The following is a 25,777-nucleotide window of genomic DNA, read 5'->3' as shown; positions in this document are numbered from 1 at the left end:
TCCCCAGTATACAATGTGCAGAAAAAGCTTTCAATACAGATTTTTCATAATGGAACCCGGATTTTCTGTGGCGGGATCTATGGCATGATTATACTCCCAGGTTTTAGGAAGCATTTTGGATTTATCTGCCTTTTTTTGTCCTTAAGATTTAAAAATGATGACTGCCTCAGGTCAGGTTCATTCTTGGGGCAGGTTCTGATTATCAAAGTCTCGTGGAAAAATGAACTGGCCTTGATAATGACAGACTTATTGTAGGTCAGCCACTAACAAGTATTTATCCCAACCTTGAGAGTCTGATTCTTTAGCCTTAATACAGTATTTATGGTATTGGTACTGTTAATTGTTTTCTGATTACTTTGGGTTAGCAGAGTTGCCAGGTCCTGATTTTTGGAAACTCAAAAGAGAAGGAAGATTCAGCTAAAGTAATGTGCAGTAAAGAGCTTGCTTTTTGGGCTTCTTCCCCCCTGCAGACCTCTTTAATGATGTTTCTATTTTATTCAGTGTTCTTGAACAATGTCCTCAATCAAATTCCATCTTAGAAGGCATATATAGGAATGCGTGAGTGAGCATAAACCCATCAAGTAGCACATCTTGCATTCAATGCAGAAAAAAAAGCTAGGATAGAGTTTAACCTATGCAACTTGTTGCACTTAATAAACTCACTTTTTGTAGAGGGGAAAATCAACTTTGTATTAAATGTGAGACTGCTGTACTAAGCATGTGCTATAGCATGCTAGTTAAAGGTGGGTGGTACTAAACATGCAAAAGGGAAGAAAAAATGCAAGAGGAAAGATATGGACTGTTGATAGGATCTTTTCTGCCCTTGTGCTTCTGATTATTTTGACATGAAAATTTTAAATTTTGCTTTGCATAGTGTTATTTGAGTCTCTTGCTAATCTGTAATGATAGGAAAATCATAATGGACTATTCTGGCAGCCGTAGTAATGCTTGTATCTGAACTTGTCATGCTACCCTATTAAATTGGATTTAGGTATGCTAAGATACGTAATTGGATTATTTTGGGAGAAATCCCTCTTAGTAATTTTAAGATAAATGACAGACTAGTTATATTCAAGTTGGAAATGTACTATTTTTAAACAATAAGTGCAGCTGGATGTAGAAGGGGTTCTTGGGTGTGAATGCTGTTCTTGGTTTCTGCACACCAGCTGTCAGAAGTGATTTGACATTTCGGTAGGTTGGAGCAAGATTTGTAGCAAAAACTAATAATGTCACAGCTCCAATTTCTGATTTCCCCTATAATCGTTTTCCGTCCAGGGCAGAAAAGGAATTCAGCTAATGAAACCTCTGGCAGTTTTGCCTTTATTTCTTCAGGGAGTAGGTTTTGATAGCTCTCGAAAGAGCTGACAAGACTAATTTTGTTACGGGAATTAGTTTTTGCCTTAGTGTTTTGAAATAAACAGAAAAACACAGTAACTTGCTATTCGTCCTTGATCAGTCTTTCTGCTGTGATGATGTTTTGGTACCCAGAACAGGATTAGTTTGTTCATCTTGATAAATATGGGAAAACAGTACTTCAAAAATACAACTGTCATTACGTGAGCTTTAGTATTTGTAAATTTTTATCAGAAAGTTTGTCTTTCTGGATATTTCCTGCTATTTTTCTGTTCTCTTGCATTAATTTTGAAAGAAGAAATAACGAGACTCAAACCTGCTTAGTCCCAGGACAGCAATTGTTGTTAATAAAAGCTTGCCTAGTAGTACACTTTTTCCTTGTATCATTAAATAAGATGTTATTTATAATAACTATTTAATAATCTTGAAATGATAGGATCACCTCTCTTTTCACATGAAAAACAGCAATGTTCAGGAATTGTGACTGTACCCAGATTTATCCTGCTAACGTTTAGTCGCTTATCTGAGACTTAACTTGCCCTGTTTCCCTAAAGATTATGCAGGAAGCATAGAATCCAATATTCTTGAATATCGAAAAAAGAGAAAAATATAGAAGGAAAGGAGGTAACGGAAGGCTTGAAAATGATGTCTAGTGGCAACTGACTAATTAAAAAAGTTCAATAAACTTGAGGCTCATCAGATGATATTTTCAATTGATTTTATTTCAACCAGAATCAAGTGTAGTAGCTTAATTGCTACTACAGCTTGTCTGCTTGGTCTCAACCTAAAAGCAGTTTCAGAAAAGTGTTTCGGCCGGGTAAATCAAGGTTAAGTTTGAGGAAAAATCAAGAGTGAGACAGAAAATATTTCTTGGGGAATGTGACAAGATTTTTGGCTTTTGACAAGACAAGGTTTTTGCTTTTCCTCAGATGAAGATATTAACAGTGCACCTCTATTGCAGGCCATAAGCAGAAGGAAAAGTAGTAGTAACTTAGTGGTGAAATTTGCTGCTTTTCTTCCTTCCATGTGATTATGTCCTGTATTTAAGAAACAGATTCTTAAAAAAAAAATCTCTTACTGCTTGATCTACAATTTAAGTCTTTTTCTGGTTCCATTGTCATATTATTTCTTCAGGCAAGCTTTCAGTAGTCCTTGGGTAGTATTGTACGAGTTTTTCTTTGAATTAACAAGTTCTCTTTCCTCCTGAACCTTTATTCCATTGACTTTTATTATGTGAAATAGTGGGTTTTTTAAAATTTGAGTTTTTAAATAATGCTCTTATTGGAGTAGCTGTGTTATTGAAGCAACTTGATAGGATTATTGTGTGATAAACGGAACGTGCATTTTATTTCTCTGTTTATGGTTCTGTTTTAACTGTGTGTGTGTTTTTAAGTACAAGGAAGTGCATATGGAGACGGTATAAAATACAGCTCCTTACATAAGCAATCCCCATATTCAAAACTCAAGTGATTAGTTTTCTAGGTCAGTTGCATAAGAGCAGACCTCTTCCAAGAGTCTAATGAATTCCAGGTATTTCAATGTCAACTCAGATTCATGGGGCTGTAATTGTAGCTCTCCGTAGGGGTAATGTTTATTGTCTTTAGGCAAATGGTTTTCAGGCAAATACAAAAGAAATTCTTGTTATTAGGAGCTGCAGTTAAAGAAAATAGAACTTGTTTCTGAACCTCAGGGTTTTCACTGGTGAAATATTGATTATTTTCAGCCCTATGGATCAAAGGTATTTCCCATTATGAATAGAGCAACTTCTTATACTAATTGTTAAGAAAAAACATCTCTCTATTCTCTCATTGCCATTTCTTGATGTGTGTGATGTGGGAGGATGGTGTTCAAAACTTCCTTGGAACCCCAGCAGTTCCATTTTAGGATGATTTTCAGGCTACTTGGCTCAGTTAAATGAACTCAGACAGTTCATACCTGTCTGTTGGCCTGCAAACATAAGAGATTTCTATTTTAATGAGATAGAAATTGTTTTCCTCTGAAGAAATGTCCTCTAATTTTAAGGGGGAGTTCATTGCCATTTCTCCTTCAAACTAATGGAAACATTTTTCTGTTAGCAAATGCATTTGTGACTCTTAAATGGCTTTGAACATCTAGCTCTAAAACTATTACGAAAATTTTATGCTTTCAAATGAATGCAAAGAACAAATGACTCTTTCCTTTTCCTTCTTTCAGGTGATAATAGTAACCACCTCTCCAAGCTCAACTTTTGTACCCAACATCCTTTCCAAGTCCCACAACTATGCAGCAGTTACGAAACTTGTCCCAACATCAGTCATTGCCTCAACAACTCAAAAGCAGCCAGTGGTTATAACTGCATCTCAGTCCTCTCTGGTCAGTAGCAGCAGCAGCAGTAGCTGTTCCACTCCCTCCTGCACCGCAAATACTATTGCAGTAACTGCTGTGGTATCATCAACACCATCAGTAGTGATGTCAACAGTAGCACAAGGTATGGCAGTAATATGACATATGTAAAAACGTTTTTGCTGGTGATTTAGACCTTTTGAGACTGATATGGAGGAGATATTATGCTTTATGTTTACATGTGTGGAGTAGAGTACAGAAGATGTGCAGAAAAAAATCTGCAGATGGAACTAATCCAAGGCACTGCACAAAAGTTTGTGCTGAAAATAGGTCTTTCCCTCAAGAACTTGGATAGGCAAATGATATTTTTAAAAAGAGAAATTGGTGAAGAAGTGTGGCATAATTTTAATTGGAGGAGATTTTGCTTGCAAGTGTTGAAACATTCTAGCTGTGAACTGACTGGCTTTTAAGAACTCTTGTATGAAAAAATAATCTTTCCAGTATCATTTGAAGGTAGTTGCTTCTCTTAATGCATGATTTACAAAAACATGTGGGATAAACATGTGAGATTAACACTAAATATAAACTACTTAGGCTTGACATGTTTGGTCTGTAGACTGCTTCCTGTGGTAACTAATTTTCATGACGAGTGGTTCCTGAAGTGCTTGCAGTTTTTTATCTGTTTATCACCTTCTCAGTTTTAATGTCCTTATAAGTTAAGACCTGAGCAGACTAAGATAAGAACTCCTCAATTTCTGGGTTTGAATTCTGGCTATGTATGCACAGACAAATACAGAGCCACTAGTTAGCCCTATAAGGGGAGGCTGTGGATGAATGAAAGGGCTCAGGTAATCAGCACTTGAAATGTGATATTTCTGCCAGTGGCAAGTGTCACATAATAGTGCTTCTGTATGAAAACAGCTGACCAACAGAATGGAGAAATCCTCTCAGGTTGCTTGTTCAGACTGAGAGATTTATGTCTTATCATCTTAGTTATTAGTGCTGTCTATAAGTGTAGAGGAAGAAAGAAATAAGAGAGCAGGGAGTGTTTTGTTGTGTTTTCCATATTCTACTCCACACAGGGCTTGGTTAAAAACTGCCTTCATAAGTACCCAAGAGTCAATGCCTTATGGATGTGCAATTTAAAGTGATAGATAAAGACAAATTATGCTGGAAATGTGACAGCTATGTGAAGGAATGGCAGAAATTAGTATTTACTCGAGAACTTTATTTTTCCCTCTTACAGGAAACTTGGTTTTAATCATGTTACTACTTTTTAAGATCGTTTAATCTATAAAGAAAAGATCATTGAATCTATAAAGAATGCACACACATTCCTGGGTTTTCTAAAATGCATAGCATTATCTGATTTGTTCTTCTAAAATAGCATTGCATTCACCATTTGCATCTTTGAGTAGTAGGGATTATTTAATGCTGTACTGCATTTAAGGAATTTTAATTTTCTTTTGTTTTGCCCTGTTCAGTCTTAATCCATGCGCTTTTTCACAGGTGTATCTACATCAGCTATTAAGGTTGCCTCTACCAGACTACCTTCCCCAAAAGGTTTGGTTGGGAATCCAACTCAGATTTTAGCACAGTTTCCCAAACAGCATCAGCAGTCCCCGAAACAGCAGCTGCACCAAATACAACAGGCTCAGCAACAACAGCAGCAGCAGCAACAACAACAGCAGCAGCAACAGCAGCAACAACAGCAGCAGCAGCTGGCACAGTCTTCTGCAGCTCAACAGCAGCCACAACAATCTCAGTTGCCACCTGGCATCAAACCTACCATTCAGATCAAACAGGAATCAGGTAGATGGATTTAATTTGGGTGATACTGCTCACTGGTGAGGTCTAACTGCCAGTCAAGAAAGCAGGACTGAGTTCTGCGCCAAAATGTGCATGGGGAGCTATCATAAAGGCTTAATAACTAGAGTACAGGATTTGGCACTAAACTGGAAAATAGATAGTGAAGAATGACTTAACACGTTCGGGCAACAATAACCAAAGATTTTTGTTTTGTTTTTGTTTTTTTGGTGACTCTTCTTGTTTGGCGTAGGTATTAGACCATCTTTTAGAAGGAAATGTTTTATCTTTAAGAGATTGAAAGATATATCTTCAAAAGTAACTTGGCTGACAACATGGAAGACAGTAGTTTTCTGGAGATGCAAGAGCTATTGAACTGTATCATCTTGGAAAAAAAAAAAAGTTAATCTGTGTTTTAGTTCGTTTCTTGGGTCTAGAAATTGAAACCTAGCCTTGATAGCTTGTCACAACAAATACAGTTAGAAGTGAGACCAAAGTTGGACTGCGTTCTTTTTGTGATACAGTTCACGCAGTTGGCTTTGGGCGAGTCCTTTAATCTTTCTGCCTTGGCTTTCCTCTGGAAGAGACAAATTTTATCTCATGGAGAGGTGGTTTGAAGTAATACTTGTAAGGTTACTGAATTTTGAAGAAAGAAGTGCTATAAAAGTGCAAAGTATTTTTACGTCCTATTTCACATCAATGTGGTCAATAAAAGTTTTATTTTATTTATACTATTTAGGTCAAATAATTAAAATAGACCATAAAATGGGGGGGAAATCCTTAACCATCCCTTACTTTTGGAGTGGGACCATTACCAGGGAAAAAAATGTCCACTACTGAATGCAGAGGCCTCCATCCTTCAGTCACTGAACAGTGTTTCATCTATAAGAACTTCACTGTTTGCCTTCTACTATGACTTTAGGTTTTGCTTGCTTTTTAGTAAAACTTTTTTTAGAAATACCATCTGATACCTATTGCTTCTGAAAGGTACAGGTTTATTTTCACCAGGATTTTTCTTTTTATCCGTATTTGTCTCTGCATGATGCAAAGACAGGGTTTTTAACTCTCTAATAGACAGTTTATTAAGGCATTTGCTTTGAAACTTGCTCACTCTGCTACTTTTATAGACAACATAGAAGAAAACATCGCTGGAGGATGCTTCTTGAGAGGACAAAATTGGCCACCTAGAAATTTCTCTGTACAAACATAAATGTCTAAATTTAGGTGAGGAAAATTCAGGCTGGGGTTTCCCGAAAGGTGGCCAACACAATGTAGTACACTTAGTGAGGAACAGAATTTAAGTTCCAGATGGCCTGGATATCCTTTTGGACAGACTACACGAATCTTTTGATTTGCAGATGAAACGTGAGTCTTGGAGAAGTCCCATTCTGCTGCACAAACAGAGAAAGGGAGCAGCATCCTTGGCACGTTAAGGTGTTCTCCTTTGTTCTTGCTGCTTACCTAGAACTTGCTTCAGTCCAATTCCTTCACAGCTTCAAAACAACCAGCAGGTTAAGTGGAGAGATTTCCTTAGAGCAGCCTTCCTTGGTCAATGTCCCACTTGCTTCCTTACTGCCAGTAATATGCAGCACAGGAAAAGCTTCTTATTTACTTGATGGAATGAAATTCAACTAGTCTAATTAAAACATACTAAAGTTTTCAGTCTAAAATTGATCAAGAACTATTTCACTTTGTGGTGCTTTATGTACTTGAACCAATTTGATATTGGTTGTAACCTGTTGGTTCCTGGGAAAAGTGTGCTATTTTGGAATTATGCACCAGAAGAGGTTAAAAATCACCACAATAAATTGGTGATGAAATGGAATCCCATGCATCAGTGGGAGCCACCAAGAACTGAAACAGGCACATGAAAGGCAAAAGTGATGGCTGTCTTGATGCTTGCAAAAAAAAAAAAAAAAAAAAAAAGCTAATAATAATAAAAATAACAACAACAAAATATTTTCAGGATCAAGAATACTTTGTGCTCAGAATAGAAGCCTCGTGAGGCTACCTGCCCACTAGGACTTGTTCTGAGAAAACATTTCAGAAAGTAACTTTTTGTGCCTGTATTTTAACAGTGACCTTTCTCCTTTCCTAGGTGTTAAAATAATCACTCAACAGGTGCAACCCAGTAAAATCCTTCCCAAACCAGTTACAGCGACTTTGCCCAGCAGTAGCAATTCACCTATTATGGTGGTTAGCAGTAATGGGACTATCATGACAACTAAACTGGTCACTGCTCCCACTGGTAAGTTATTGCTCTGAGAAGGGAAGGGAGGGTGAACCCAGAAATACAGCTGCTAAAACATGCTTTGCTAGGGTAAAAAAGCAATTGTCACTCTTATAAACAGTGAGCACAAGCAACACATGCACAAACCTGTTAATAATCATTCTAGATTAGGATTTTTGCCACTAAGTGGTCATTTGTTTCCCTTATGGTCTCTTTGAACTGAATGCACAAAAAGCATGATCATTCCTTCCCCGATGGGTTTATTTTCAACTTAAACTGATACTTTGCACTTCTATAGTACCTTGTGTTAGAGGATTTAAATTAAGTTTTCAGGTACCTCCAGCAGGTATGTCTGCATTATTCCTATTTTACTTATCTGGCATTTCAAAGGCAGGTGACTGTCTTGCAGTGAATTTATAAAAAGAGCAGTAAATTGAATTTTGAACTCCTGATAGTTTCAGGAGATCTAATTGTATTTCTGCTTCTTTTTTTTTCTTTTTTTTATATAAAATCAGAAATGGTACATACTATTTAATTTGTAACTTGTATGAGGAAGACTTACTAGGCAGATTAATCTGAATTTCCTGAAAACCAGGGTAAACTTGCTAGCTGATTTTTTTTTTTTTTTAGCGTGGGTTGGGAATATTAGTGTAAAATGATGATTAATCTTGACTGTTTTTAACTTATTTCTTGAAATGCTTCCCATAAATATTCTTAAATTTTCTATTTCTAAATGTTAAATCTGTAAGATTGCATTTTAATTGTAAATTTTATTTTTCATTTAGCATGTTATTTAAGTCAGTAATTTTTGGCTTTAAGTTGTTTGTCTCATGGGAAAAGTGAGATGTTAGGTCTTCTTCAAGAGAGGAATTGTTCAACTCTGGTTGTATTAACAAATCACCCCTTGTGCCTCTTATGGAGTGAGTGGCAAACACATAGGTCTATCACCCATCTATAGGTCTAACACCTATTGTGAAGTAAAACCCTTAGCACAAGGACGCCAGTCAAAGTGCAGTAGACTTTGGAGCACTTTGATATAATGCCTCACAAAATCTTACATTAAAATTGGCATTTCCTTGAGTATCGCTCTGCAGGTTTAAAATCCATCTGGAAGACCGTAAAAGGTGGTAATAAATTGAAGTGTGTTGTCTCTTGGAATAAAATCCAACACTTTTCCTTCTCATTTAACCTTTTCCATAAGAACTAGTAGAAGAGCATGTTCTAACAGACGACTTTCTTGCCTTTTCTTCAAAACAGGGACCCAAGCAACATATACACGGCCCACGGTTAGCCCTTCCCTAGGGGCTCGGATGGCTGGAACTCCAGGGGCTGCCACTTACGTGAAAACCACGAGCGGCAGCATCATCACAGTGGTGCCAAAATCACTGGCTACGCTGGGAGGCAAGATTATCAGCAGTAATATTGTTTCTGGTAGGCACATGAGTACTTCGGTATTGAGCCTTGCTTCAAGTTTGGGCTCGCTGTAACTGGTCAGATCTTTTCTGTGGGGCATGTGCTCAAGGACGTTTATGGGAGGAGAAATTAATCCAGAAGAAAAACAGCTGACACTGAAAAGGAAGGTAATGGGTGGAAGGTGTGGAAGGGGAATGTTTTCATGGATTACAGCAATTCTGAGGTTTAAGAAGGAAGCGCTTAATGAGAGGGAAGGTGGGAATGAGAAATCTGGAGGAGTGGGACTGTTATATTGTCCTGTGCTGGAGGCCATCCTACAGCTATATTGTAGTTCAATTTAAAGCAGTCTGGAATCTTGATGCTGCCCTTTTCTCTTTCCCTCAGTCCTTGTGGAAATAACCCAACAGCACGTGTGGAGTCCACGTGTGCAGTTCCTCCTCATTCCATTCCTCTCTTGGTTTCAGTCTGTCTTTCCTTTATCCTGTGCTCTAATTAGTGGCTTTTCTCCCAGTCTTATGCAGATTTCTGCTGCTTATCTTTACATTAGTCTTCTGACTGCCCTTGATGCTTTCTGTGAGCACAGTGTCAATAAGACCAGGACCCAGCACATGCACACACACACCCATTTCATGTTTTCTGTGCCACTTTTGGGCTTAAATTGACCTAAAGGAGACAAGATTTGCTATAGTACTCAGCGAGGTACAAATATACAGCAGGATCTGTTTGGGATATTCTTCCTGTCTCACAAGACCCTTAAATTTCTTAGGTCTCCCACTGTTTGTGCTTAGGAGAGACCCAACATGGCACCAGCCAGCTCAGTTCACCAGAAGGTGTTACAAAACCTTTGTAGAAGGGTTGATTAATTAATACATGTGGGAGTGTGTCTGGTACGGGTGCTGGATACTTCAGACTTCAATTTTTGCAAAAACTCAGCTTATTTTGGAGCTAAAGCAGTTACTTTGTGAAGGAGTAACGTTTTTAGCCTGGTGCATGTATGAGGAATAGCTGAGTGAATTTCTAAGTGAACTGGTGAGCTTATAGCCAAGTGCAAATATCAGTCTCTTCCAGAGCACCAGTTTATGTAGGGGGACCCTTATCTGGTCTTCATGAGGGTTCTACTGCTTGTCCTGAGACAACACAAGTTTGGAAAGAGCATTTTTGTTGTTGTATTTATTTGTTTCTATTTTGGTAAGAGCCTACTAGACATCTATTGCTTCATAAGTCATTCATAAGAACGTGATGGTTTCATCTCAGAATGGCTTCCCTTTTCCAGTATTAGTATTGTTATTAATCTAAAATATGTAGTGGAATACATTACCGTTATCACTGATGGATTGAAGGTGGTGAGGAGAATTCTTGGTTTCTAGCTCTGCTATGTGATGCTTTCTGCAGGCAGAAAGAAGTAGAAGGTATGATAGAAAATGGTCTGAGCAGATACTGAAATAGCCTGATAACACTAGTGACTTCGATGTCTGCAGGCAGTTTGTGTAGATTGTGGAAGGCTCTCCACAATTATTGTCACTGCAGGTAAACCAAAACCTGCCACAGGAAATGGAACTAATTAAGTATTGGAAGAAGAAGAGAAATAACCAAGACAGCTGTCCTTAAGAAAAGAGGAGGAGGGGGGAAAAAAGGCAAAAACAACTCAAAGTCTGCTTTTACAAGCTGATTATATAAAATAATAGTACTTTTTTTTCCAATCCACTATTAGCCTTTTATATTATATAAGTTAAAATCCACAACTTTTTGTGGAGATTTTGTATTTTTGGTATGTGAATTCATCTATAGGTATTATCTGTGCACTGTAATGTCAATTCTTGTCTATGGGAATATAGCCTTGAGTTGAGTATTAGTGTTGTCCTTCTACAACTCTAACCTTCCAAAAGTTAAACGTGTTAGCTTGAAAAAATACTGTCATGTGCCTGCTTCTTTTTATTGTATATGAAAGATATGTGGAGGAAACATGTAATCTGTATGTGTAGGGGAGGTGTATTCTCATTTCAGACACTGCTGTTTTAAAAACTCAACTTTAAAAACTCACTGCTGTGCTTGACAGAATTCAGTACACTGGTGTAGCTCACCACTGTCTAAAGTGAAAGGAAATCTACATTGTATAAACTGTGTGTTACTGCTTTTTCCTTGAATATTTAGGAACTACGACCAAAATCACTACGATTCCAATGACATCCAAACCCAATGTGATTGTTGTGCAAAAGACTACTGGAAAAGGAACTACGATTCAAGGGCTTCCAGGCAAAAATGTTGTCACAACGTTGTTAAATGCTGGGGTAAGTAGGAGTTTCAAGATTAAAAACCTATAAAGCAAGTGACAAGATGTGTGGTTACTGCTGCATTTGTTCTGCTTCAATCCCTATTAAAAGCGAACTGTGCGTGAATTACTTAACAGATGCAGCATGTCCTAGTGTCAGGCATGTTTGAGAAGCAAGTGTGTTCTGCACGATATGCAAGATCCTTAAAACAAGCAGGGAATCTTCCAGAAATTAAGTTAAAATAAAAAGTTTCAATTTTGTATTTGCCTTTTTTCCCTAGTTGATGACTTTGTAATCCCGAAGGCATTAAGTAGAATAAAATGACTCAAATGTTAATGCTGCTGGTGTTACAATGAGACCACGGTCCTGCGTCATAAATTTGAATCTCCAGCTGTGTCTCCCTTGTAGCTAAAGGCAGAAATAAGTGGTACCTTCAGAGTAAGGGTGCTACCTTTTATGTAGGTCATAGTACTGCAACGTCCTGTTCCTGAGTATTGCATAGTGCTGAATTATTTTTGGATAACCTGATGTGTGGGAAGAACAAAATCAAGTTTCTTGCTTCAGCGAGGGTCACCTTCAAGTGCTGACTTATCAAAATGATGAACCTGCTGTACATTCTTAGATAAAACTGAGAGATTTATGTGATAGTACCTTAATGGTGTAATCTTCAGTATCTTCTTGTGTTGCAGAGCTGAATAGGGGAGTATGTTGAGTGCTTTTCCCCTCCTAGGATTTTTTTAAGAAGATTTCAAACTTTTTTTTTTTATAATTTAAGAGCAAATAGCTCAAGCAGTTTTCACAAAAGTAGGAATCTCATCATGCTACAAAGTAGGAAACAGGAAAATGCAATGATACATCTAAGGCAATGATGTTTTTTAGAATTCCCATCTGCTTGATGGGAATTGGTAGGAATACGGGAAATATACCTCATCTGCTTTATTACTGTGCAGCATTAAAAAACAAGCTTGCTCAATTTCATCCTGTTCTTAAAATATCAATATTTTACTCGTATCATAAGTCTTTCAAAATCAGCTTTCCATGAAACAATTGTGAATCTGCATTTTTTCAATACGTTAACTTTTATTTTAAAAAAAATACCCAAACTTAATATTTCAGTGATGATGATAATACAAAGATGTCATTTCTTTTTATAAGATTTAAATTTGATTCAGATTTTGTAAAATATCTTGCCCAAATTAGTTTTGCTAGAAATAAGAACTTTTGAAAAACTTCTGCAAAGGATTTGAGGGAAGTTCCAGCTTGCATGAATTCTTTGAAGCAACTTCAAAAACTTGTCAGTGTTATTTAATCTCTATTTTGCTTTTTTTTTTTTTTTTTTTAGTTCAAAACTTATGAAATGAAGTTTTGGTAGCTTTTCCATTCATCCATTCAAAGCAGTAGGGTGTTTTTTTTTTTTTTTAATTCTTCATCTTTTAACATTCTTCATCTTAAATACATCCAGTTCTAACATCAGCAAGTTGATTTCATGGTATGCAGTCGTGTGTAATTGTATTTCTTCCTTTTTTTTTTTTTTTTTTTTTTTTTTTTTTTTTTTTTTTTTTTTTTTTTAAGAGAAGCAGGTCTCTCTAAAGTATTTCACTCAGTTAACCTGTAAATTTTGGCTTCTCTGCAGGGGGAGAAAACTATTCAGGCAGTGCCAGCAGGAGCAAAACCTGCTATCATCACTGCCACAAGACCCATCACAAAAATGATTGTTACACAGCCAAAAGGAATAGGGTCCACGGTCCAGCCAGCCACCAAAATCATCCCAACTAAAATTGTTTATGGTCAGCAAGGGAAAACGCAGGTACAGTGAGGTCCCATTTCTGTCTTGAAATGTACCCCGAAATTTTAACGGGAAGTAAATCATTTATCACTGTATTGCCACATCTTTTGCAGGGATTAATGTATGTAGTATTTGTCTGTGGAAAATAAGACATAGGATCTTAATCAGGTAGCCTTGTTTGTGGTTTCTTGAACACAGTGTTTGCACTGTTAGCTGTTTCTGGATGCCTAGAGAAAGCCACATGGAAAGTACTGAGCATAGGTGAAACTTAAAATGTCTGAACATGGCTCTAGGTCCCTGGTTAAGACTTAAAGCTAAAGGTTAAGTCATGAGGAATAAAAATGCTGTGTCTTCTGCTCTGGGCAGATGACTCATCTTTGAAAATTTGGAATTTCATTGAAATTGATCTGTATATGGTTTAGTGTATCTTCATGTTGTACCTGCAGCCTTGTGTGGTTGGTGGGGCTGTACACAGAATCTGGCCTGTTTCTGGACACTCAGCTTTCTCTGGTTGTACGTGCTACATAAACAGAACTCAACTTTCATCTGCTGTTGTTTGTGTCTTGGTTGTTCAATACTAGATCATGGCTAGTATATCATGGAGAAGAAAAGTCCTGTTATTGTGGTGCATGTCCCAGGCCACTTAGCTAGCTTTGTTTTGTCTGCTCTATAGTTGTATCCAGCCCTGAAGAACAGCTTTTTACCACTGCACATTACTGAAATGAGAAGTATATTCTTGTGCACTGCCATTTATTAGTGCTTTGTAGCTTAATAACCAGAGTTGTGGATTCCCAGGTAGACTTTTTTAGTATAATACTATGATAATGTAGGTCTTGCATATTAATCTATTTTAGTGGCACATCATCCTTTTGCTCGATTGCTCACTTCTAGTTTCCTGAGTGCGCTTAATATACCCAGAATCTGTCTTCCAATTAGGTTCTTATAAAGCCAAAGCCAGTGACATTCCAAGCAACGGTTGTGAGCGAGCAAACGAGGCAGTTGGTGACTGAAACGTTACAGCAGGCGTCGAGGGTCACAGAGACAGGAAACTCTTCTCTCCCAGAGGTGAAAGAAGAACCACAAAGCTACACCGAGAGCAGCTCGTCGTCCACAGAGTCCTCCCAGAGCTCCCAAGGTAGGTGTTGCATTATCTTTCATTGCATTATCTTTCCATTGCCTGTCTGGAACCTCAGACGTGTGGCCAACGTAGATTTCAGCCCTTTTATGGGAACTTGCCCGAGTATCAGCAGATAGAGCAGACCTGCACCCCTCTGCAGGTGCTGCCCTGGCTTCATGCCATGATAGCAGCAGATGCAGTTCTCCTAACATGGCAGAGGAAGATCAGTGCATAAATAGCAGCCAGACTGTGATCAGGAGTAACCGTAGGGCCTATCCCTGTGTTAGACAGAAGCAAATGTCTGCCTATGAAACACTTTCAACTTAAATATTTAAGTGCCTTTTCTATTCTGAATTTTATTCAATTTCTATTGGTCACCCATATAATTCTGGAACTGTTGGTGTGTACCATCATTTTAAGTAAACTGGAAAAAGTTTTGAAGATTTAGCAAACTTAACAAATTTTAGATGTGTTCAAGTGCAGAGTACTGACTATATTTTGATCTGCTGAGCCTCTAAAACCTTCTGAAAAAAGCTCAATCCAAGAGAGGTTCAACATTCAAAGTAACCTGCTAAACTTTGATGATTCAAACCAAGGCTTTTAAAAGCAACTAAGAAACAGAATCTTTTATTGAAAACTGTTGATAGCAGTAGCTGTGTTTTGCTTCAAGAGTCACTTGTAATAAAATCTAAAGTACTGCAGAATGAAAACATGCACCCATGCCTGTATCCAGAAATCTGATGGACAACGTGATCGATTTTGAACTCTAGTCCCACTTTATGCAAGCGTTTTGAAGTCTCTACCCCAGTGGTTCTGTGATGATTTGGTGTGCCCTTCTTTTGCAAACAGATTCTCAGCCTGTAGTCCATGTGATTGCTTCAAGAAGTCAGGATTGGTCAGAGCATGAAATTGCTGTGGACACGAGCCCTACAATAATTTACCAGGATGTATCCAGTGAATCTCAATCAGCTACTTCCACGATAAAAGCCTTGCTGGAACTTCAGCAGACAACAGGTATGAAAATGCATGTTGGATTTTTTTTTCTTTTTTCCCTTAGGCTCACTTCAAGGCAGTCAGCTGCTACTTCCTTAGCAGCAATTTGCAATTGAAAAGCACCTGCCTTGAATCAGTTTGATTCCTGCACTTTTATCCTGTAAAATTTGTTTAAAACCATTGTAGAATATTCACCATCTGTTTAATTAAATCTTGCATTCATATTGGAGGTTTGTTTTGCTAAATCTGACACTTTTGCTGTCTTTTAAAGCAGTGAAGGAGAAGCTGGAATCAAAGCCAAGACAACCTACCATTGACTTGAGCCAAATGGCTGTCCCAATCCAGATGACCCAAGAAAAGAGGCATTCTCCAGAAAGTCCTTCAATTGCTGTGGTAGAGTCAGAGTTAGTTGCTGAATATATTACAACTGGTAAGTGACGGAGGTATTTTTGGGATGATGGGTTTGCAATTGAAGTCTAGGGACTTCCTTTTGGGGTTTTTTTTGGGACGGGTTTCATTTATGTATTTCATTATATCTTGTTGTAGTGGAAATGAGTGTGTTTGTTGTTTTTTCTAGAACCTCTGCAGGGGACAGGGGTTGCATCTGCCTTTCTAAGGCTTGTTGGAGAATGTTCCTAATGCAAAGAAAGGGTCATTTCTTAAAGAAATAGTAGTTTTAAACAGATTTTCTGTCTTCTGAGGTGATGGTGAGGACAGGCTGTTCCACTTCTTGCCTTTAGGAAAAAAAAAAAAACAAAAAATGAAGTTGCAGAAACTATGTACTGATTCTGTGCATATCGAGAAGAGTCAGACTTCGAGTTGGTTTAACTCATAGTTGCAAAATGTTAGTGCTTACCAGCAAAAGTTGGCCTTTTGGCCAGGTGAGCATTTAGCCTTCTAATGTAATCCCCATCTTGTTCATTTGCTAGAAGGCCTTTAATTGCTGAATTTGCCTGTTCCAGGCAAATGGATTATTTAAACTTAAGTTTTGGGGGCTGAATCCCATTAAAAAAAAAAAAAATCAAGTCTGGCACCTTCTATCTGGGTTCCTGTGTTGTTCCAGTCCTCGCATCCCTTCCACTGGATAATTATATTATGAGTCTAATTATATTACGAGTCTCATGTTCTCTACTACCCTAGGACACTAGCCTGGAGCCACATTCCGTATATATGTGAAAGGATCAATTGATCAATTTTTTTGTTTGTTTGTTTTAATTTATTACATTCAAATTATTGATCTCTGATTTGGAAAACAAAAACAAAAGTATGCGCTGGAAAAGAAGAATGAAACTTGATTGTGTTAAAATATGTAAATTCATATCGAACTTGAGGGTTTCTAATATTAGATATTCAATGTCAAATTTCCATTTTTCATTCTCCTCTTCTGCGTTTCCACCCCTCACTTCCATTCCTTGTAACGTCTAAGTTTGGTGGAATTGTGTGTGTTTTGGAGGCTTGTTGAGGTTGTTGAAATAGGGCTTACTGTATCTGGCTTCAATTTTGAATATTTGAGTCATGCTGTCTTGGTTTCCTTCTAAAACGCATTCAGGAGCACACCAAATAGTGTCAAACCCGTCTCCGGTTAACACAGGAGTCAGTCATGTTCCCTGGCACAATCAGATGCATCGACTGTGCTTGTATTCCTGGTCCCATGTGTAGCTTTCCCTGGGACATACTGTAAAAAATGACTCTGAGCTAGTTTGAAACACTCCACTATATGAAAATAATGTTTTTTGTACGCCATGAGGTGATTTACAAGACTCTGTCACAGAAATTCTGTGGATTGACTTGGGGCAAACTGTTACAGCCCAAAATTGGTTATTTTGCTCCTACCTTTTTCATTTTCCCTCCTCCTTCCCCCAGTTGCAGTGAACGCTACGAGGGAACGCCGGGAATTGAGCGTTTCCTTTGGTTTTCATGTGTGGTCTCAGGATGCTCCAGTAATCCAAGCAGCTATATTTTCTTTTCTGCTAGCAAATTCATTAGTAAGACAGTAAACAAGCTATAGCCTGTGGGGAAGTCTCATGCATGGACCTTATAGGATGAGGCACAAATGGGAGTTGGGATCAGCATGAACTTCCTAGTGAGATGAAAGGAGCAGTTCACACATCTCAGCGTTACCATTTTTTATCTGTCTGCAGACTCAGGAAGACAACACTGTATTGGTTCACATTCGGAAGAGTATCTACACAACCATATAGGTTAGAAACTTTATTTTTAAATGAAGTTTTAAATTTGGCAGGACCTGTTGGGGGTATTCATGGCAGATCTGGCACAGCATGCAGGCAGGTATCAATATAATGCAACTCCTTTCTTGGAGTGAGAAAGTAAAATTATTATATTGAATCAAAATCTGGCCTGTCAGCAAGATCCCTAGTAACTCTCAGCCTTCAATTATATAATAACTGAATATAAAAATTTCTTTACTACTACTTCCTCAGTATTTTGTGACATTTTAGAAGTTAATTAAAGTAAATATTATGCGCTGGCATAAACTAATTTGGATTCTTGTTGTGTCAGTGACTCCTTGGCTTATCGATGACTGCAATACAGAATGGTTTGGTTTTTTTCCTCACCTGAAGATCATTTTTCTGCCAATCCACTGTTTAATGACAGAGCTATAACCATAGCTTCATAACCTATATTAGATTTGCTCTAAAAAGTGACTTAGACCAATGAAAAGATCTCCCTTTCTGTCTGTGATTTCTGGTCAATCTTCCTTGCTTTCTTATTTCACAAATAATTTTCTAATTACCAGTCCTACAAATTTAAGCCATGCTCCAAAGGTGATTTCTCACAATTTATCATCAGTAGATACTCAGGGGGCAAGGCTTGCTGTTCTTAATTGCAGTCAGTCCTTTCAGCAGTGTAAATATTACAGAATGACTTGTGCTTTACAGTGTTGTGCCAGTGATGTATGAAGAACCCCGTTGAAGATGGAGCATAGGTGCTCTTTACAAAGCCAGTGTTTTGGGAGAGGGAGGTCAGGGGAGATACAGGCCAAGCATGATCGTTCAGAAATTAGGGACAAAAAGAACCCTCCGAGATGTTATTTGAAGTTGCATCTCGGAGTAAACCTCCCCTTTGAGGTTGAAGCTAGCATACAGTAAAAGCCTTGTTCCACGTTCGACTCTTTATTCCGAAGGCAGACAGCGGAATTTCCGCCGCTGGCTTTGGAGAAGCTCCACTCACCTCTTTCCTTTTAGTCAGCCACCGCTCGCAGGCCCAGCAGCCGTCGTCGCAGCCCCAGAGGACTCTGCTGCAGCACGTGGCCCAGTCGCAGACGGCAACGCAGACCTCCGTGGTGGTGAAGTCCATCCCCGCATCCTCCACGGGCGCAATTACCCATATCATGCAGCAGGTTGGACCCTTTCTTTTCCCAACAGCCTGTACAGCCGTAGCTTATGTGCCTTACCTAGGACCACAGCTTGATTTGAGTGTGTCATGTTGCTGCCAGTGCAGCTGCACATTAATAGCTTCATTTAAATGGTGCCTGTTTTGGTTGGAAGGATGATGGGGTGGGTTCTTTTGGTTCTTTGGTTCTTTTCAACAGAACCAATTTGCTTTTCTGTGTGCGTTGCAGAGGGGCTGCATTCTTCAAGCCCTGCTGTAGGGCAGGAGGGATGAAGCACAACCCAGGCTCTGTATCACAGAGCATATGATCTCTTTTAATTTAGAGGGCTTTAGTTTGTGAAAATACAAACTTCTCTACTTACTAAACCAAAAGGATTATATTCAGACATATGTGGTAGGAACTCCAAAGAGGCCAAATCACTAAAGCAAATCTTGTACCCTACAAAATCTTACTGAAATTGCATTGATTCCTTCATTTCAGAAGTGGCATTTTTGTCACACAAGAATAATGACAAAGCTATAAGCAGGTGAATGCACATAAGTCAACTCTGCACTGCTATAATGTGTGGGGAGCTCAGTTGCACAAAGACAGGTCATAAACCTGCCTCAGAGCATATTGATCTGAGTGGGTTCCTTCCTACTGCTGGCAACACTTATTAACAGATAGTTAATAGCAATACAGAGCACAGTAACATAGATCTCCTGCACCTTTAGCTCCCTCAAAAATTCGGTGCTTGTGCCCTGCACAAGAAAAATTGCAATATAATTTTGAGGAAGAAGAGAGGATCTGGTTATAATAGTAATAGTTTCTAGGTGTATATAGGGAGCTGCGGAAGGAATGCAGAAGATAACAAGGCTCTTGAGGCAGGATTAGAATTTAAAATGTTGAGAGACTCTGGTTTTAATAAAGACCCATAAGACTTCATATCAAATTGCTGTGGAGCTTGAAGGATTTTGAACCTTAGTCTGGCGAGTACAAGTGCTACATAATCACCATTGAGAATTAGTTATGCAGATAATATTTTCACATAGAGACATACTATATTTTATCAAGGGAAAAACAGTAATGGTGGCTTAAGTATTGTGAATCCACTCTGGAAGGGTATTGTTGTTTTGTGATTTTTTCTAATGTATGAGTTGGTAGTCTGTGAAGATAAAACAAGTATATTTTATTTTAAAAATAAGGTAAAACTAAATAGTCCAGTAGCAGACCAATTGGAAGAATAAAAGATTTTTTTGTAAGATGATGTATTCTTTATAACTGAGACTGCTCTTTACTAACTCATTTGTAACTTCTTCTTCTTAAGGCCTTAAGCAGTCACACTGCGTTTACCAAACACAGTGAGCAGCTTGGAACTGAGGAAGGAGAAGTGGAAGAGATGGACACCTTAGATCCTCAGACTGGCCTGTTTTACAGATCTGCCCTGACACAGTCGCAGGCACAGAAGCAGCAAAAACTGACTCAACCGCAGCTGGAACAGACTCAACTGCAAGTGAAAACTCTGCAGTGTTTCCAGACTAAGCAGAAGCAGACAATCCACCTGCAGGCTGATCAAATCCAGCACAAACTCCCACAAATGCCCCAGCTTTCCATAAGGCATCAAAAGCTAACCCCCCTGCAGCAAGAGCAAGCACAGACCAAACCAGATGCACAGCACCCCCCACACCACATGATGGCCAAAGAGAGGCAACTCCCTACCTTAGTGGCACAGCCACAGCAAACTGTAGTACAGGTGCTTGCAGTAAAAACCACGCAGCAGCTGCCCAAACTGCAACAGGCACCAACGGCACAAAAAATCTACGTGCAACCCCAACCCCCCCAGAGTCAAATGCAGCTACCTGCCTCTTCAGAGAAACAGCCAGCAAGCCAGGTAACGGAATATTGATAGCATGCAAAATAAACGTCGCTGTTCAAGGAAAACAAAACAAAAATCCAAACACCAACCCTGTTGCTGTAGCAGTGTTTTCTCCTGGCAAGAGATAACTCCTCATTCCGCTGGTATTAATTACCATATCAGAAGGTTGACACTAGGAAAGAGAAGCACATGCGATAGGGGGAAAAAAATCCATAGAGCTCACAAATGTGTTTTGTTGGACAGTTTTTTTATGAATTTCTGCCACCATTGGTGCATGGAATTTGTCCCTAATTATTTTCTTTTTTTAGATACGACACATTATTAATTTCCGTTCCCGTAGCACTTTTTATTTCTGTGGAAATAAAGGTGAATACGCTGCAGTCTCCTAAGGCTCTCCATTGTACGTCTTCCTTTGTAGTTTACATCGGCCTTTTATGTGCAGGAGTAATTTGATTTTCCTTGGGAGGGGAAAATTTAAAGACTAAAAAATGTGGAAGAAAAAAATACTTCTTTTACCTACAGAAAAGTATACTTTTTTTCTGTCCCATTCAGGCATATATACAAGAACAAGAGTGTTAGCACATGTTCTATGGGGATGTAAATCCCAAAGGAAAACGAGGCTGCTGTGGTATTATGCTGCTACAATCCTTGTCTAGCAGCCCCAAAATCTGCCTTTCCCCAGGCTTCCATTAACTGTTACCATATCATTGCTAATTCCTTTGTTAAAACACTGAGTTTCAACTGTCTTCCTAATAGCGAGTATGTTGTTTGTGCCACCCTGTCCCTGGAAAAAAAAATATCGATTTCAATAAAAACCTAGCTGTAACGTGCACGACAACAATTTGATTTTCAGGTGCAGCCTCCAATTCTAACGCAAGGATCTACTGTTACAAAGATAACTTTTGAGGGGTATCAGCCTCCTCCTGTTTCAGAGGTAGCAGGGGGCAGTTCTGTGCCCACCCTGGCATCGCCAGGCATGAGCCCGTGTCCCACGCGGGCACCCGTGAAGACAGCAGTAGCAGACACCTCGAGAACGTCTATGGTGGAAGCTCAGGTTGATTCAAACGTAGAGAATATGATAGTGGATCCCCCAGGCAAGGCCCTGTCCACTGGTAAACTCGCTAGCGGAGCCGAGTCGTCCCCTTGTCCCCAGGTGCCGAGGGTGACAGCGCTAGGGATGACGGCAACTTCCATCCCCCAGCAACAGAGAGCTAACGAATCCAGCCCAAGTCCTGCTGTCGGTCCTACTTTAACAGAGAGGAAACTCGATGCACAAGGAATGCCTACAACAAAGCAGTTTATACACATTCAGAATATATCACAAAAGCAAGCTGAAGAGAGCTCATCAGAAATTGTTATCCAGGTAAGAGAAGACCAGAGCAAATAAGGCAAAGGTTGAACAGAGCAAACGGGCTTTGGCTAATATGATGATAGCAGCTGAACAATTTTTTTTTCATTTTCATTTTTTTGTTATCTACCCTTGTACTTGCGATGGATTACGGCTTCGAAGTGCCTAGTGCTTGTTGAATTGAGCTCGAGTTTCTGCAGCAATGTGTCATTCACTGTGTCCTCAGTGTTTTCCTTTGATTTTTCCGCTAAGGAACCAACCAAGCTCATCTAATTTCACAAACTACTCTTGTCTGTAAGGCTTAAAAATGTGACCTTCACCACTTACTATGGAACTACGATCTAGAATTTTTTATCGTATCTAATAATTTTGAGTGTGCAATTACCTAAGGCACAAAAGTGAAGTAGGGGCGTTTTGCTAACTGGGAGAGTTCAGCAAAGGAGGTCTGGATTCAAAAAGTGTTTTACCTTCACATAAAAACAGTTTTGCCGCTGCTGGCATAAAATGACTCTGTGGATCTTTAACTTCAATGGTTTGAATCACTGCCTAACTGATGATGATATTTTCATTGATTTTTGTTGCCTTGAATGTGATGTTTTATGGTGCAATACATGATCAGAATCTCAACTGGTGAGGTGTTTAAAATCATCTGAGGACTTACAGCAATGTTTTATGAATCTGCCTAGGCAAGTTGGCAGTGTGTATGTACACAGGAATTACAGTGAGGATTGAAATGGTTTTATTGTGTGTTGTAATTGTGTTACAGTGAAACAACTTTGGGTAGAAAAAGTACTTGTGTACAGAACTAACTTTTTTTCCATGTTTACTTTGTCACAAAGTCTTCATTGCCGCTAACTTTGTTTTTGTAGAAATCATCATTTTGTACTTTTAGCCCTCGTTTCCCCAGATAGACAAACATTTCTGGTTTGCTTTCAACCTGCCTAATTGCTAACCACTATGGCATGCTGTGTGCTGCTTGAGCATCCAGATACTGCCCAGAATTTCAGTTGTATAAAGATGCAATTTTAGTTCTAGAACCTTTGAGAATAGAATTAGAAGTAAATGGATTCATTTTATTTGCTCAGCCTTTGTGCTACTCCAGCTCTGAACAGGGCCAGAGCTTCTTTGTGTTATATACAGAAAATACAGGAGATCTATGCCAGAGTCTGAAAAAGATAAGAAAAAGATCAGGCCAAAATTGTTATCTCTGCTTTGCACTTGGGGAATGATGGATTGTGGCTATCAGTGTTTTAGATGCTGGTTGTGCACGAGGTCTGTCACAGACCTTCAGTGAGGGTCTGAGTCAAAGAACAGGCCTTTAACAACAAGGCTATTCTAATTTTATCTTTCACAGCCCAACCCTGCGAAAGGGAATTTTGAAGTCTGAGCTAAGGCAACATTAAAAAAGTAACAAGTTAGGGAAAACTTGAAGAAAATTTGCTCTTGGAGAGCAAATATCCTTTTCCCCATGAAAAGTGCACCTCTTCACCTTAGAAAACCATGCTCGTTCAAACTGATATTTTTTCTCTCTCTCTTTCAGACTATCCCTCAATATTCCATCCCTTGTCACTCCAGCTCCAACGTGGTGGTGGAACCCAGCGGGCTCCTGGAGCTCAACAACTTCACGAGTCAGCGCCTGGATGACGAGGAGACCGCGATGGAGCGCGATGTGGACAGTGGCACTGAGGACGGCACGGAGCCCAGCCCCTCTCAGGGCTCTGCGGAACAATCCTAAGGAATCGGGACACTGGAGTGCACTTTAGAATATCTTGGGATTCGAGTATCCAAGATGCCCTTGTATCGTGATGGCTTAGAGCACTTTGCTTATTAGAGATGTTCATTGGACCCTTGAAGCATCAGTGTGTTTTAACAAGACAGTATTGCAAAAGCTGCATCTTTATTAAAAAAAAAGAGGAAAAAGGAAAAAAGGTTTCCAAAAAGATGTAGTTACCACGATAGAGTAAACCTGTGACAGTGGAATGTACTCCTGTTAAAAAGCAATCCTGCAGCGAATTCTGTAGCTCGTGCTATGAAACCCTTGCCCAGATACTGAAACAGCTTTCAGTGAAAAGGGATCCTTACTTTGCTGTGTCTTCTTGTCAGCTGTTGAGCAAAACACCATCAAAAAAAATAGAATGTTTAATAAATATTTGTATTTTTAAATAGCATGTGAGAGAAAAAGCATCTCTGACGGTGTTGGAAAAGCTCCAGGAATTTTGGAATTGGTTAGCTTTCTTGCACTTGTGCTCACTTAGAGTTAAGATTTTTAATAAGCCTAAAAATATAGTTTATTTTTTTAAAATCCTTGTTGGTGAATATTTGGAAATAAGCAAAATCACTAACTAGTAGCAGTGTGAGTTTGCTAGTGGACTTCTGTTTTCATGCTTTACAAGAAGTGGGGAAATGGCGTTTTGAAGCATTTCTTTGTGCCGTAAGTACACGAAGTGCTCATCTACTCTAGTTAACCTTTGATTATTTATTTAAATATAAAATGTAAAGTGAGGCCAAGTTGTTTAAAAAGTTCCTGTTAAACAGGCAGGTGCGTTAATTCTAATACAAGTGGGATGCGAGTGGATGTATTTTGGTGTAAATGAGTTTTTCAAAATTGGGGAAAAATGGTTCAGCATCTTAAGCTGAACTTCTGAGTTTAGAAGTGAGCTATGGCTTTTAAAAATCTGTATTTTACTCTCTTACATGCTGTTTTTAAAGTGACATTTTGGAAATTTAAAAGCGTAAGTCGGAATGCAGCGCAAGGTTTCAGAAATCAGCCTTATGACTTGGCTTGTTGAAGCAATACATTGGGTTTTGTGATAGTTACAAGCCACAGAGAGAGGTTTGGGTTCAAGTGGGATAAGAGAACCAGTTTTAATCAGTTTTAATACATTCTGCTAATGAAGACAATAGTTTCCTTTTTTTTTTTTTAAATGTATATAAAAAAACACGTTTTTAACTGTTTTGTATAGAATTCATTATAAATAACTAAGCATTTTAAGACTTGGACATATCATTTAATTGTATATACATCTATCAGCCTAACTGCCCACTTTTTGGTGCTGACGTACTACTGTAAGTAGATTTCATCCAAAGTCTAATACAGTTTTTGCATCAGTCTATTTTTAAGCTGTGATTTTACTTTTGATATTGTAGTTAAGATTAAATTCCAACTGGGGTAACTCTCAACTGAAAATACAAAACCTAAAAAAAAAAAAAACCTCAAAATATTAATCTTACTTGTTCTGAATATCCACCTGTGTGAGAACATACAGTGTCCTCTAGATGGTGCAGTTACTCTTTCATCTCGGTTATTTTATAAAAGAAGTCCCTCTTACTTTTAACTTTTTCATACACCTCTCTTTTCTTTCTGTTTTCCATCAGCATTAATTTGGAAATCATATACTTTATTGCAGTAGAAAAGTGTTCTGCCAAATGCAACATGAAAATGATGGAGTATTTGCGTAGGAAACTATTTATTTTTGCTTTATGTCAGAACAGTGTTGGAATAGGTATTAGTTTGGTTTCTGCTGGATTTAGTGTTCAGGATGGAAGAGAACAAAGAGGAAACATAAAACATACCTTAATTCCTTCTCTAGCTAAAACATAAGAAAGCCACCACAAACCATTTTAAGCGTTCCATTTTTTGAATGCTGTTAAAGAGCTGCTGTTCTTGTCTTGGCAAAATAACCATGACCAACAACAGTGACTAGGTTATAGTCCAAGTCCCATGATTGCAGCATGACAAACACTTAATGCAGATGTTCTTTCTGGTGGGATTGAGCGAGTGGTCGGGTACAGTTTGCCGGTGCCAGCCTGGGCACAGTCTGTATGGAAAGTCATGGGAAGTCCGGAGCGGGTGACGTACCATCCCTCTGGTTTGTATCAGATTTTCACCGTCACTTTATGTTCTAAGTGTTCCCGTCATAGCCAGAACC

General features: G+C 38.7%; 1 protein-coding gene across 1 annotated transcript in view; it reads left to right on the top strand.

Annotated features, from left to right (window-relative positions):
* EMSY (EMSY transcriptional repressor, BRCA2 interacting) overlaps positions 1 to 24,016 on the top strand; it is a 37,229-nt gene extending 13,213 nt beyond the window's left edge. Inside the window, exons 8-21 of the mRNA XM_088535011.1 lie at positions 3,547 to 3,820; positions 5,185 to 5,487; positions 7,580 to 7,729; positions 8,969 to 9,142; positions 11,276 to 11,412; positions 13,028 to 13,201; positions 14,117 to 14,315; positions 15,147 to 15,311; positions 15,562 to 15,720; positions 17,432 to 17,491; positions 18,497 to 18,651; positions 19,952 to 20,515; positions 21,354 to 21,863; positions 23,389 to 24,016. Coding sequence (XP_088391137.1) covers positions 3,547 to 3,820; positions 5,185 to 5,487; positions 7,580 to 7,729; positions 8,969 to 9,142; positions 11,276 to 11,412; positions 13,028 to 13,201; positions 14,117 to 14,315; positions 15,147 to 15,311; positions 15,562 to 15,720; positions 17,432 to 17,491; positions 18,497 to 18,651; positions 19,952 to 20,515; positions 21,354 to 21,863; positions 23,389 to 23,583 — 3,219 coding nt within the window. The 3' untranslated portion in view covers positions 23,584 to 24,016. The remainder of the gene's footprint in view (positions 1 to 3,546; positions 3,821 to 5,184; positions 5,488 to 7,579; positions 7,730 to 8,968; positions 9,143 to 11,275; positions 11,413 to 13,027; positions 13,202 to 14,116; positions 14,316 to 15,146; positions 15,312 to 15,561; positions 15,721 to 17,431; positions 17,492 to 18,496; positions 18,652 to 19,951; positions 20,516 to 21,353; positions 21,864 to 23,388) is intronic.
* Positions 24,017 to 25,777: the final 1,761 nt, after the last annotated feature.

This window comes from Tinamus guttatus, unplaced genomic scaffold (assembly GCF_059628265.1).
Source record: "Tinamus guttatus ecotype Peru unplaced genomic scaffold, ASM5962826v1 Tinamus_guttatus_pri_ptg000602l, whole genome shotgun sequence".
Classification (NCBI taxonomy): Eukaryota; Metazoa; Chordata; class Aves; order Tinamiformes; family Tinamidae; genus Tinamus; species Tinamus guttatus.
The sequence above is the reverse complement of the archived record's forward strand: the minus strand, read 5'-3'. Positions and strand labels throughout refer to the sequence as shown.